The sequence below is a fragment of the Gymnogyps californianus genome, chromosome Z, assembly GCF_018139145.2.
Source record: "Gymnogyps californianus isolate 813 chromosome Z, ASM1813914v2, whole genome shotgun sequence".
Lineage (NCBI taxonomy): Eukaryota > Metazoa > Chordata > Aves > Accipitriformes > Cathartidae > Gymnogyps > Gymnogyps californianus.
The window spans coordinates 10310449-10324292 of record NC_059500.1 but is presented as its reverse complement, the minus strand read 5'-3'; the positions used below and the strand labels follow the sequence as shown (position 1 = coordinate 10324292).

The following is a 13844-nucleotide window of genomic DNA, read 5'->3' as shown; positions in this document are numbered from 1 at the left end:
TTGTTCTAACACGAGAATGTAACAGTTTGCTATCAAGGACTTCGAGGAGTCTTTGCAAGTGAAAAAGGAGATGTAATGCCTTCTGTGGTGGCCTTCCTGTCTCTTAGCCCATGCTGTTGTCTGTCTGCTACTTGAGGATATCAAAAGCTTTGCACTAGTCCTTGACAGCTTTGATGCTTTTGTTTATGTCCTTTTCATGCTAATAACAGGTCAACTGATGAATTGAATTTACTTAGTCAGGGTTATATTCATGGTTACATGACAGCTTCTGTCTTGCTTGTCTCCAGCTTGTCCAAAAGTTGAATTTTATCTGACCCTACCAGCTGCTGGAGAACAAGTGCTCTTTGTTTTTAAAAGCTACTTCCTAAATACTGTAAAATAGGACAAAGTAAGTCTGAAAGTCTGACTTAAGACTGAATTAGCACTTAAGCTGTATCACTTTGCAGTTTCTTGCAGGCTGGGGAGGGAAGGAACAAGAGGATCCCTCTCACAGCTGTCTTTTTTCTTGCCCATAGAATGTGTTGAAGAAGAGAGACCAAGTTCAAGCGGAGTATGAAGCAAAACTGGAAGCAGTAGCCTTGAAAAAAGAAGACCGTCCAAAGGTTAGCACTTAAAACTACTCTACAAAAATAGTTTGCACTCACATTACTTTGTGAGAAGAATGGAGAAACAGAACTTGCTTTGTCTCAGTCTGGCGGCTTCTTTGCAGTATAAACAATTTCTGGCAGAACAGAAGTTTGTTGTTGGCGAGCTAGTGTGAAATAAAGACCTAGGTATGAACATATATAACCTATCTAGCAACTTCTGTACTATGGATCTACCACCATTCAGAGCAGGATGGCTCTGACCTGTGTAACACTTGAACAACAGCTAGGCAATCAGTTGGAGTGTTTAGTGACATGGACTGAAGCAGTGGTAGAACAGTCTGTGGTGACTGAGCAGTATGTCAGCTAGCTGAGTTGAGGTCCTAGCCCTGGCACTGCTGAACTGTATTGTAGGACACCTCTTTTGACTGTGGAAGACTCCATATTTTGCCCTTTCTGCTAGGGAGCTCTTCCTGTGTGATGCTGAACAGACACAGCAGGTGTTACTGGGTGTCTGGTTTTGGCTGGGCTTCATGCAGAAGCAAAGCTGTAAACTGGCATGCTTATGCTGCCACCTGCTTTCTGCATGAAGCAATATGCAAGAGCCCTATCTTAAATTGCTGCCACTTTCACCAACGATGACGGTAGGTTTTGTTCCCTTCCTCTGCTTGGGGTTTTTTGGTTCCCCTTCGTCTTTGTGTTAATAACTAATGGATGACTTTCCAGTATTAGGACTCCTGTACAATAATCTTATGAGAGGTTCACATAATGTCTTTAGTCTAAGAAGCTGAAGAGGACCAGAGCATAGAAATGCAAACTAGTATTTTTCTGATCTTGTGTCTGTCACGGACTCTACAAATAGTGGTGTCTTAGGTGTCTTGTGGTGCTCTTGTATTTTGATCTTTTGCCTGCCCCACTGCTGGCTGGTGTGGTATGTACTCTTACTTCCTCAGTGTAGCTTTCTATAAGCAGCTATGCTAACAAGTTGTATGTAGGATGGAGGGAACTAAATCTAGCATATCCAGCAAGCCAGTTGAGGTTTTTAGGCATTTGACTTCATCAAGATCTTGATGCAGTGGAACTGCTGAACTTTGCTATCTCTCACCTACTAAAAGGCGTTTGCATCTCACCTCTCAGTGGGATTATTGTGTAAAGCACAGCACCTAAATAGTTGTCTAAGAATTTTCTGAATACTTAGGTCTCCTCCCCAGAATATAAGCATATCTTTTGGCAACTCCTTGTACCTTTTTTCTAACGTAAGTCTTTTGTGGTGTTTACAAGATGAAGTTGAACAAACTAATAGAACTCCTTGCATGTTCATAAAATACTAGCTCACAGTTTCCTTTCCACCTGGAGGGAGTGTCCTTGTCTGTAAGAGCTGGTAGCTCAGAGCTGTGGCTAGCAGCATATGTTACATCCAGTGAGGTCTCCTGACTATGACTTGCTGGAAACTAAAAGCAGACAGAGGGTCATGAGCTGGGTGAACAGTGAACAGCATTTGTGTTCCTTTTGGCATATTTAGCTGTTTTGGCAGAAACTATGTTAAAAAAAAAAAGACAAAACAACAAAAAACCCCCAAAACCTTAAGAGGAAAAAAAGGCCTACTTTTGGATCACAAAATGAGGGCCCATCATTACTTGTTAATCTCTTCCACTGGAGGGCATTCTGGGACTCGCTGTACACATAATCAGATTGGCTTCACAAAGCTCCGTCAGTGTCATTAGGTCATTCTCACATTGAGATGATCAGCTTAGAACTCAGTGGCCTATAAATGCAGAAGGCTTGTAGGGCTACTGTACATGTCTGTCAGCAAATACTGCTCAGAATGCTGAAGTTTACACCAAAAGCATAGTGTGTGTGGTGTTTTTTAACACTAGTGTAACAGTATAGCACAGTCTGCAGCCTTTCTGTTTCTAACAAGTACAGTGGTGAAGTGCTTCTTACCCATTTCTGACCCACACTGGAGCTGGTTTTGCAGTAATCCAGCCAACGCAGTGAAGTGCAGGCATTGTTTCCTTTTGGTGAGATGAAGTCCACCTCTGATAACCTAGTTTATTCTGTCTGCCTCAAGGCAGTGTGGTGATCTATGGGAACAGTAAATATGGCAGTGCAGAACTTGAAGTAGAGGGTGACCATGTGTATTTGCAGAAAAAAAGGCTTGTAACAGTATATGTTTCCAGAGAACTGGGAAGGTAGAAATACCATATTGTCCTGGTTTCGGCTGGAATAAAGTTAGTTTTCTTCTTAGTAGCTGATACAGTGCTGTGTTTTGGATTTAGTATGAGAATAATGTTGATAACACACTGATGTTTTAGTTGTTGCTAAGTAGCGCTTATCTTAAGTCAAGGACTTTCAGCTTCTCATGCTGCCCTGCCAGCGGAGGCTGGGAGTGCACAAGAAGCTGGGATGGGACACAGCAAGGACAGCTGACCCAAATGAGCCAAAGAGGTATTCCATACCATATGATGTCATGCTCAGTATATAAACTGGGGGGAGTTGACTGGGGGGCACTGCAGCTCAGTGATTGGCTGGGCATCGGTCAGTGCGTGGTGAGCAATTGTATTGTGCATCACTTGTTTTGTAGATTATTATTATTATTTTCCCTTTCTTTTTCTGTCTTTAAACTGTCTTTATCTCAACCCACAAGTTTTACTTTTTTTTTCCTGATTCTCTCCCCCATCCCACTGCAGAGGGGTGGGGTGGGGAGTGGAGTGAGCGAGCGGCTGTGTGGTGCTTAATTGCCGGCTGGGGTTAAACGATGGCACATATACAGAGATTAGTTGCCTAATAAATGCTGGATTTGTTGTGCTTTAGGACCATTTGTTAGTTGGTAATGATGCTGTAAAGGACTCTTATAAAAGTGGACATGCTTATGCTGCAAGCAATGCCATCTGCACTTGACCACGCTAAATTCTAGATGTGAGGCATACTTAGACTCTGGTGTCTTCAAGAACTATGTGAAAAGGAATCAATGTAGGTGCAGAACTTCCTATCATATAATGAGGTGACCAGGCTCCTGAGTATACAATTTTATGTTCGGTTCTTGCCTGTATCTCAGTTTAAATTGACTAACTAAAATAGTGATGGGCCCTTCCAGAGTATATTGGAGTTTGAGCCAGTTGTCGCTTGGTTTTGGGGTCTGGTTTTTTTGAGCTATTCAAGTAGTTGAGAGCAGCCATCAGTAAGAAAGTAGCACCTTCCCCCAAAGTCCAGTCTTCTTTCTTCTCAGTTCCTAGTTGCTAGCTAATATTTAGTATCTCCACTGGTAAAAGCAGATAAAAGCATCAGCACTGATGTTTCAACTTATGCCCAGATTTGATGTTAGAACTATAACCTTTCTTTTCATTAACCTTGCACTAGATATAAAGTGCTTGAAAGGTGTTATTAACTTAAAATTTTGTTTCAGCTACTAAGTTGCAACTTCTGTTCTGGGAAGCTGCAGTTTTGGAAGGAAAGGTATTTACACTCCCAGATAGGAATGGTGCATGTGCAGACACTGCTTTCATGATGCCTGTGGAGACTTAGCTGGGGTTCATTTGCTGTTGTTCCTTAATTAGAGTATATGTGACACATTTGCTGACCACTGGGTTGTCCCTGTAGCTCTAAATGCGTACAGCCCTCTCAGCCTGACCTGCAGGAGAACAGGCTGTGAGAAAGAACAGGGTTGTTTTGTTTTTGGTTTTTTTTATAGCTTCATTGTGGTTTCAGATCCTGGCAGAAGAAGCAGGAAGCTGGTGAGTGCTTAGAAACTAACTTAATTGGATTGGGAAATCTTATGTGGTTTTGCTTCCAGACTTCATGACTCTTTCTCTTGATAGCCTAGCCTTTCCCGTTAAGATAGCAGAGTACTTATAAATATGATGCAAGGCGTACTTGCCTTGAGGGGAGCATCTTCTAAACCTTCCAGCCACTGACTTGGTAGTTCTTGTCTGAAGCCTACGAGAGAACTTCATGTCCGGAGTTGTAGCAGAGTGGATTCTGTAGCCAGAAGTATAGTGTTCAGAGAAGGTGGGGGAAATGTGTAGCTACTGAACCCCAAGCTGCCTGTAGTGTAAATCCAGTTGTGTGAATAAAGGGTAGTCAAATCCCATGAGTAAGAAGGAGGTGCTTCCTCTGTCTCAAACAGCTTTATCGGAGAACACATGTAGGACCTTCTCTGAGTCAATGTAGTACTTCAGTGATTGGCCCTAATCCACATCCTGGAGAAGAACCAGAGTTGATATGTTTCTGCCTAAATTGTGTACCTTGCCAAACTACAAGGCAGTAGCACACCTCTAACTTCCTATATTGTTACCCATGAAAAGCTTCTTACATAGTCGGTTCATCCTCTTCCTTCCTTCATGCCCCTCAAAGAAAAACGGAATTTTCGGAAAGTATCAAGTATGAGAGGAGTGACTACAAACTTCTGCAAGTGTTCTTCATTCTACCTTTTGCCTTTGCAAGTTGCAGCTTCCAGAGTGGAAGCTGACTTCTGATGTTGGTGCTAGAGCTCAGGGGTTTCCTCGTCTGAGGTCATGGGCTTAGTCTGCGTGTCCTTACAGGCTTCCTGTCTGTGTGGATCATGCAGCACAAGAACGGAGAGAAGGGTGTTCATGGCTTTGCTGCTTGAAGAAACATTTGTAAATTGTTCCTGTAGTTGCCTGGTGATATGCATGATGTTAGTTAAAACCCAAGCAAAGAACACCAACTTCTTTGGCCTAAAGTGCATCTACCTTGGGCTGGTGGCTACTGTCATAATCCATTTAAATCTCTACCTAGGCTTGCAATAGACTGTCCTTCAAGATTTCTCCCATTGCTTATGTGTGATTACATGTCCAGTGTTGAGCCCAAAGGCCCCGTGAGCCAATCCATAGTGATGCTCATCAGTGCCTTGCACTTACACTTTTTTGAGGCAGCTTGTAAGGTTAAAAGTGGAAGCTAGAAACTAGAGGCTTAAGAATTTTATTCTGTAGCCATAGCTGATCACTGCTGTTTGTATACTACGGTCAAGAGATAACACTGAGGTCTCTTATCCAGCTCTTTGGACAAACCTAAATGTTTGTTGTTTCATACACACTAGTGTAAATCGGGAAATGCCTAGTGCAGCTGTAAATGGGAAGAAGGAGAGAAGGCTTGCTCTGGAGCTGTAGTCAAGCTGCTCAATTTGAGAACTAGGAACTGAGCCTAGGCACCCAGCACTTACACCAAATGGTTTTCCTTTTCATGGGCCTCTAGCAAGCTCTTCCTCAGTCTGCCTCCATATCTGGCGTGGAGATGGACAAGCACAACTGCCCACCACCTCAAACAGCAGTGAACAAATTAAGCAAACCCGTCTTCTCACTAATACAGAATTGGGGCTTTTCTCCCTGCAGCCATAACTGAGTTTATTCAGAGTAACTACTGGACTGTTAACTTACCCTTTCCTCTGTAGCTTTGCTCAGTGAGGTTTGAGCTAATTCAGCAGTCTAGCACTCAGTGACAGTTTCAATCTTCATTTCTTTTGCTGCAGGTACCCACAGATGTTGAGAAATGTCAAGACCGAGTAGAGTGTTTCAATGCTGACCTGAAAGCAGATATGGAGAGATGGCAGAACAACAAAAGACAAGACTTTAGGCAGCTACTCATGGGGATGGCAGATAAAAACATCCAGTACTACGAGAAGGTATGTGGCACTGCTGGAGCATTGGCAGGAATAAGAGTTCTTTTTCCTCTCAGGTGGTGATAATTCTTCAGGAAATCTTCATGCTGTCTTGAAAAAAAGAATCTTGGACATCTAAATCAGTTCTCTAGTGCTGTGGAAGCTGCTCTTTGTCAGCAACTTAGTGTAATCTCTTGAGTTGCTGGTCATGCTCAAGTGATCTGCATGAGACTAGCAGCCTTTTGCAGGCAACCCTGTAACAGCATTTCATCCTGGATGCTTGTCTGTCTTGCATTCTTGACTTGAACAAATTACTGAGCAGCAGTAGTGGTGATGGAAAAGACCAAAATTGCATGTTCTAGTAACACTACCAGACTAGAAAATCTCTTGATTCTGCCTTTTATGAACCAAACTACATGGGTTAATCCATGGATCCATATATAGATTACACTTGGTATGCATAAATTATTCTAATCTCTGTCCCCTTGTGCCTAGTTCTGTCCCTTGTGTGCTAGTCCTGGAAATACCTAGTCAGGTGCCTCTGCCCTCTTTCAGCTGGTGCATGTGTACCTGAGGTTCAGTGTCAGATTTTTAAGTGAAAGGGCCTTGACATTTAGCTGCATATGCTGCCAATCTAGTTTTCCTTTATGCTAGAATAGTGCTTCCCAGTGCGGTGGCTGATATATTAAACACTTCTAGGCTTATGCATGGTGATCATCTTCTTGCCTATTGCTTTTTCCCACATCTACTTTACAAACTTCTTCCTGTGCTAGGTTACCTCTCCACGTAGTAATAATATGCACTTCCTTTGCTCCTTCCACTGTCTGTCTTTGTCAGTAATTCACAACTAGTCACACAGAACTTCCTTCACCCTGGTCTCCTCTGAGACTGCTGTGGAGGGCGATATTAAAGACTCCACTGAACATCCAGCAATTGACAGTTAAATCTGTACATCTTAGTTTTGCTCTTAGCTACAGCAAGGGTCTAATTGCTTTAGGATGCACAACTAGAAATACTCTATTCATCTGCAGTACAATCAGCAAGATTAGGAGGAAGATGCTTGACAATAGTGACTTGTGGATATAAGAGCTGGTGATGAGTTTGCCTATTCCTCAGTGTTTAATAATATGTATTCCATGGTCTATATTTGTCCAGTTTGACTTCTGGGCTGTACATGGTTGAAAGACAGTAATGATACACAGCACAAGGACTGGAGTAAGTACACGTTTCTGGGGAAATTACTCCAAAGCCTGGAGTGACTTTCTAATAACGCAGAAGCTAGACTCCACTTCTATTTTACTATATCAGGCACTACCAGTTCGTCACGCAGTGGAGTCAAGTCCCAGAGGTGTACCAGAGTACACTGTGTCTCTGAACTACCTTCCCTAAATGCATGGGTTTTTCAAATAAGTTTGCTGGAGGTAGTCTATAATAGCTGCTATTGTGTTGAAATCAGCCCTCTCCTACAGTCACACCACAAAGATGTGAATTTCTACTAGAAACAGTTTGTCTGCCTAGCTGAAAGCTGTGGCGTTCTTCAGTTTAGCAGAATCTAGCTTGATATTTGGAAATCTTGGGTATTCTGATGATTTTTAATGGCTTGGACCAGCCGATGACTTTGGAAAGCTTTAATTTGTTTTCTTTGTTTGGAAACTGCAGCTATTCTTTCTGGACACTTTCTTGCTGTGTAGGATTCTGGGTGGTTTTCCCCTTTCTGTAGGGGGAAAAAAATCTGTAAAGATTTTTTTCTGCTATCTATAATGACCCAGCTAGCCTTTTGTGAACTTGCAGTTGGTCTGGAAGGGTTGGTCAGATGTTACAAGAACTGATGTACAATCCATTTTTTTAAATCTTTCTTTCTTTCTTCAGTGCCTTACGGCGTGGGAGTCAATTATACCACTATTGCAAGACAAGCCAGAGACCAAATAAGAAGTACCTTCATGGACAGTCTAGCACTTCTATGCTCAGTACCACTAGACATACTGGAACTGTACGAAGGACTGCTTTTGTCAAGTTAACTGAAATGCCAGCTGCACTTAGGCTGGAACAGACGCTCTGAAAACTATTTGAGTTTTTTTCCTCACTTTCTGTGTTTAAACTGGGGTATGTTTCATCTTTTTGAGTTATCTTGAATGGTTCCTTCTTTATCCTATGGAGTGATTTGGGGGTTCATAGCGAAAGTGCACGGGGATCTTGATAAAACTTACCTCTCTAGTCTGGAAGGAACTGATGAGTGGAACACTAAAAAGATGAAAATAAAACTCTACTGCAAGGTGCCAAATGACATCTTTATTACCATTCTGTTTTGTTTGCTAAAAAAAAGATAATTATTCCTATGATACAGTACTCCCTAACCAATCCTTACCCTTTTTTTGGATGGACAGGGAAAAGCTGGAAATGATTATTTTCTGTTTTGCTACCACCCATATGCTCCCTCTGGATAAAATGGTTTCTGGAGACTTTTCTATGTGGAGTTGGGCTGGTCCTAGACAGAACATACCAACACCACCTGCAGATAGCCTGTGATGCAAGCATGAACTGTGGTTTTTGTGAGTGTGGCATGCTGTTGGTTCATACTGAGTATCTTTGTTTACCTTGGTGATTATGAAGTAATGTCAGTTGGCTGAAGTGTACTTGTGACTGACTCGGGGATCAAAATCAGCCTAGCTGCAGGAGTGAGTTAAACAGCAGCCTTTCAAGGCTTATGGGAATGGTGGAAGCAAGTATGAGTCTTTAGTGTATTTTTTCTAAAGCTAGCTCTGGAAGTTGCATGTTAGAATTCCCTTGGTCCATGCTTTAAATGTTTTGGGGTGTTTTTTCTGAACTAGAGGGCTTGGTCACGTAAGGTGCCTGCTATACTAAAGGTAGAACTCTGCTTTCTCTCCATGTTTTTTGCAGCAGCCAAAAGCCAAAAAGTGTCAAATGCTTGCTTACACCCAGGCATCATTGTGTGTGAAACTTGCCTTAAAGAGGTTGGTGGTGATAGATGGGTACCCTGTTAGGTACACATAGTGTTCATACCTGTCTCTACTGAACCACATGGCAAGTCTTTTAAGACTACTTTTGGTACAGATCTATTTTCTTAGTAGTTTTTATTGGCCTTTAGAAATTTAACTGTTTCTGCAAGTCCCTTTTTTCCCATTCTCTTGCAGTCCAACCTCAAGTAAATGCCTGCTTGGTGTTAATGGCCTTAGGAATGCTGCTGTAATTCTGAGGGTCCCAGAGTCTTGGTTTAACAGCATGCAGATAAATCCTTTTTAACCATCCTAAGTGAGGGGGTTTGGGGCTAATATCAGTGTAATATTGGGATTTAGGGGAATAAATAACTCTGAGCGCTTACTGCTAAACTTGAGTGATTACTTGATCTCTGGCAACATTCTTGTGAAGAATCTGAGCAGTAATTGAGTATGTGCAACTTGTGTTCTCTTGTGACGACCTACCAGGTACCAGTCTGGTTTGGACTTTATCCCTTCATAAACACCAAGTATACCCGAAGGCTCCCTACTCAGCTTGGTAGCTTTATAGCAACTGTCGAGATGAGTTGTTGCAGCAATATGGTAGCTGTCAGGCTAATCAGATGATGCTCTTTGGGTGCAAAAGTCAAGTTTAAGACATTTTAAGAGGTCTTCCTTTTTGACTCGGCCTCCATTGACAACTCTATGGTACTAAACAAACTATGCTTTTTGGTTTAAGTTCATAGTTTGTCAATATACACTTATTTGGTGTAAACGAGAACTCTGCTTTAAGTTGCTGTTAGGTTCAGAACGACAAACTACTCTTGTTGGGCAAGGGAAGTGCTTAGGGGGATCATCTTGAAGTAGTAACCAAGCGTTTTCCTCAGTCTTTCCCTTCTAAAATAAGCACTTCCATACCATTTATCAGTATGACCTTCAGGGTTACAGTCTTCCCTATTTCCCACAACAGAGATCAACATGCTTTTTTGAGCTGGTTCCTGTGTGGTAAACGGAATTTTGTAGTTGACTCTGCAGCATCACTGGGAGTCAAGCAAAATGTAATTTGAACTAATATTTAGACAGTCTTCCCTTCACCTTATCAAAAAAAAGTGAAAGATGAGTAGAAAGGATGGTGTGTTTTTTTCCCTACAGGTGAGTAGGTTTTGTCTGATGCCTTACAACTGAGAGGGAACAGGACCTCAATGTTTTATGTCAAACTGAAGTGGGTGTTGGTTCTGGGGAATTTAGCAATTGACATCACAGCTGTTCATGAGCAGCATAATGGACAGTTGGGAGTACCAAGTGAAGTTCAAATCAACATGTAATTGTTGAGGCTGGAGCTGTTGAAGATCAGCTTAAATTTTCTTTAATGTGATGCTACTGATTCTGCAGCATGGTTTTTAAAGTAGTCCTTATCCAAAACACGTTTTGATTTCGGATATATCCCTTTCTGGCTAAGCTATTGAAAGGCAGGCATGCTTTGCACTTCCTTGTTGGAGTATGTGGCTCTGTGGCACCTGCAAGTTGATTTGGAGGAGAGGTTTGAACATGTGCCTCAGGCTGTGGCCACTAATGGGATTTCTTACATGATCTGGAGCACCAAAACCTTGTAAGACCATACAATAGAAGTAAAACTTAACATTCAAAAGAGGAATCCTCTGCAAGAATTGCTGCAGTGTATTAAGGGGGTGTAGTGGTGGGTGTCTCAGCTCCTATGGGCTATGGAGGAGTCTCTTTATAAAGAGCTGTTGTAAATCACTAGGTAACTGTGGAAGAGGCTGTGAGGTGTGGGGAAGATCCTGACTGTGAGGTTTGGGACAGCAGTGCCAAACGGGAGAACTACAAAATAGCAGGAAACTCCTGTAATATGTAAAGAGTGACACTTGTAAAGGGTGCACTTAACTGCTGTTAGTGGAAGGTTGAGCTCTGAACTGTTAGTGAAACTCTGACATGTTATCCTGTAATCCTTACAGGATAGGAGTCTTTCCTTTGGATGGCCCAAACCTTAGGTGTGAAAAGTAAAAGGTGTTGGTAAAGGGATGCAGGAGTAGTGCAGGAGCTTCCTCTTTGAGTAACTTCTTGAGTGTTCACTCACTTAAGGTCACCCTCTTCACATGCACTAAAATGACATCAAAAGTAGTTGCACCCTTTCTATGAGCCTATGTAACATGTGGATCTTTCAACAGTCCTTAAATTAGCCCAGTTTTCCTTGTAATCCATAGCCAGACCAAGTTCCCTCTGAGAGGATGCATAATTCACTGCTGTCCTGGTTACTTCTGTGTAATTTCTGGGATGTTTGTTTCTTCTTTTAACTGGCACCAGCACAATAAAGCAAGCACTGACATCTTGTTTTCATGCTCGGTGAAGAACCGTGCATTGTTCATATGTATCCTTACCAGGTTCTGACTCTTGCAATAAACATAGATGTTGAAACATCATAGCTTTTTCAGGTATCCATTGAAAAATGAACAGGTAATAGGTGTAGCCCTAAAGACACGAACTTTTCTGATGTGAGTTGTATCAAAGAATAAACTATGGTTTCTTCACTGAAGTCTACTTGGATTTTTGTCACACTGACGCGCTAAGGATAGAGTAGTGGGATAAGTGGTAGAAAAGTGGTAGAAAGAAACATCTGTGAAGCATGAGTGGCAGAGACGGTCCTGCAGAGGTACTGTGAGGTAGCCTTGCAGCAGTGGCTCTGCATAGCCTGTTCGTGATGGATATTGCTTCAGGTGTTGGTCCTGCAGATGCCAAGGTACAAAAGAATTCCCTCCCAGCCCACCAGAAACTGTTCAGTGTTTTAACAGGAGCCACACTTTTGTTAAAACTTGCACAATTTAACTGAGTATGATTACAATTAATGTTGCAGACTGTTTAAAATCCTGGTGCTGATAACCACTGAGCAAAATCGCATAGGCTAAACTAGCTCATTAGATGTTCAGCCGCCTTAAACTCTGACAGTAGAACAGTCTTTCCCTTGGTATATTAACTTTTACTACAACAACCAATAAATAGGGAAAATGGGGTCTTTTTTTAAAAAAGTAGGGGAGTTGCTACTACTTGCCAGATTTTTTTGTTGTTGTTGTAAAACTGGGGATCACAAGAATAAACTTGCCTTCTGGCAGTGTGAATGTTGCATTTTAAACTTTTTGGGAGTGCTGTTTAACAAATTTTATGGCATAAAATGTCAATGCTTAATTCTATGCTTAGCACTTTGGAGTCTTGCCGGGGTGTCTGACTTGTACAAGTACTCAATAATGAACTGGGCTAGTTTTAAGGTTGCATGGTGAAGGCACAGTACTTGTGCAGAAGATAATGCACTTTCCAAAAAGGCGTAAGTAGATCACTCTTATGTAAGTGGCAGGCTAAAATGTTAAAGGCTAGTCACTGTCCTAGACTACTTTGAAGGCCTTGGTACTCCGCTTTGAAGCGAAACCATTTCCTTAACTCTCCTGCTGGGGTATGTATCCATATATCGAGATCAGTCAGCAGGGTTGGGGCCAGTGCCACATTCCCACTGCACAGGGAGACAGATTGCAGAGGGACAGTCTTACAATAACAAACCAGCCAAAGGGCTTTTGTCTTTAGTATATGAAAATAAAGCAGCACCATCCTTGTTCTCTCTTCCTCTGTGCCTGCATGCCTCTGTCCCTCCTTAAGGTTTGGAGAGTTGGGCTATGCAGGTGAAGGCAAGCTGGCTGTGAGTGGAGGTGGATCTCATCCCCTTCCTTGTTGAAGGTGTCAGTACTGGGGACCAAAATGGTGCTGGCTCATTGCCTAGACTGTTCCGCTTTCAACCTCTGTAAACCCACTCACCGGACCTAGAGTCACCGTTCATACCATTAAAAACCAAAATGAAAGCTGTGAAAAGACTTGTCTCTCTGTGAATTAGCTAGTCAACAATGTAAAAATGGGAAAGAGGCTCTTGTTTCCTGCACTTGACCAAATCTGGCAACTGTGCTCTTGTTCAGACTTGCAGGCTAGGAAATGTTGTCTTGCCTTCTGGTGCTGGCATGTTTCTATACCCTTTCATATATCTCTGTATAAATATACTTTGTGTATTGTTTACTATGGAACTAGTATTGATGGAGAAAAAACACTTTGAGGTAAAACTGTTTGTAATTCTCTATTAGTGTGTACATTTTTTTTAAAATGCACCGTTTGTTTACCTCAATTAATTTAATGGAATGGACCAATAAATGTATTAAAAGATGACTCCTTTACCTAGAATATAAAGTTTCATTTTTTGCAGCCTTCGCCATTGAAATGATGTGTGCACTTATTTTGCTGGGCAGCTCACTATCTTACCGCAGAAATACTCTTCCCTTAAATCAGCAGTGGAACAAGATTTTAACTAAGTCATCTGTCTGTTGCTGTAGTACATCTGGTATTAAACGTAAAGCCTGCAGCTGAGGAAACATTACAAGTGTCGGGGGGGAGCAGGGGTGGCAGCAACTTCCTCAGAATAAGGGGTTGCATAGTGAGTAATCAAATTCTGCTTGCTGCATCCCTGGCTTGAACTGAAGCTGCCTGATTTGCCTCCAGATTATTTCAGTTACTGAAGGGCTTTGAACTTGCTTTTACTTAGTCCAAAAGCTTGGAAGCCACTTAATCCTTGTTAATTCAATTAGCATGTAAGTAGACACATAATTTAAGCCCTGATCCCTCTGGGGCATGCCAGTCTTGAAT

General features: G+C 42.0%; 1 protein-coding gene across 1 annotated transcript in view; it reads left to right on the top strand.

The window, feature by feature from the left end:
- SNX30 (sorting nexin family member 30) overlaps positions 1–13375 on the top strand; it is a 51238-nt gene extending 37863 nt beyond the window's left edge. The window contains exons 7-9 of the mRNA XM_050912818.1: positions 516–602; positions 6073–6225; positions 8071–13375. Of these exons, the coding sequence (XP_050768775.1) occupies positions 516–602; positions 6073–6225; positions 8071–8130 (300 nt within the window). The 3' untranslated portion in view covers positions 8131–13375. The remainder of the gene's footprint in view (positions 1–515; positions 603–6072; positions 6226–8070) is intronic.
- Positions 13376–13844: the final 469 nt, after the last annotated feature.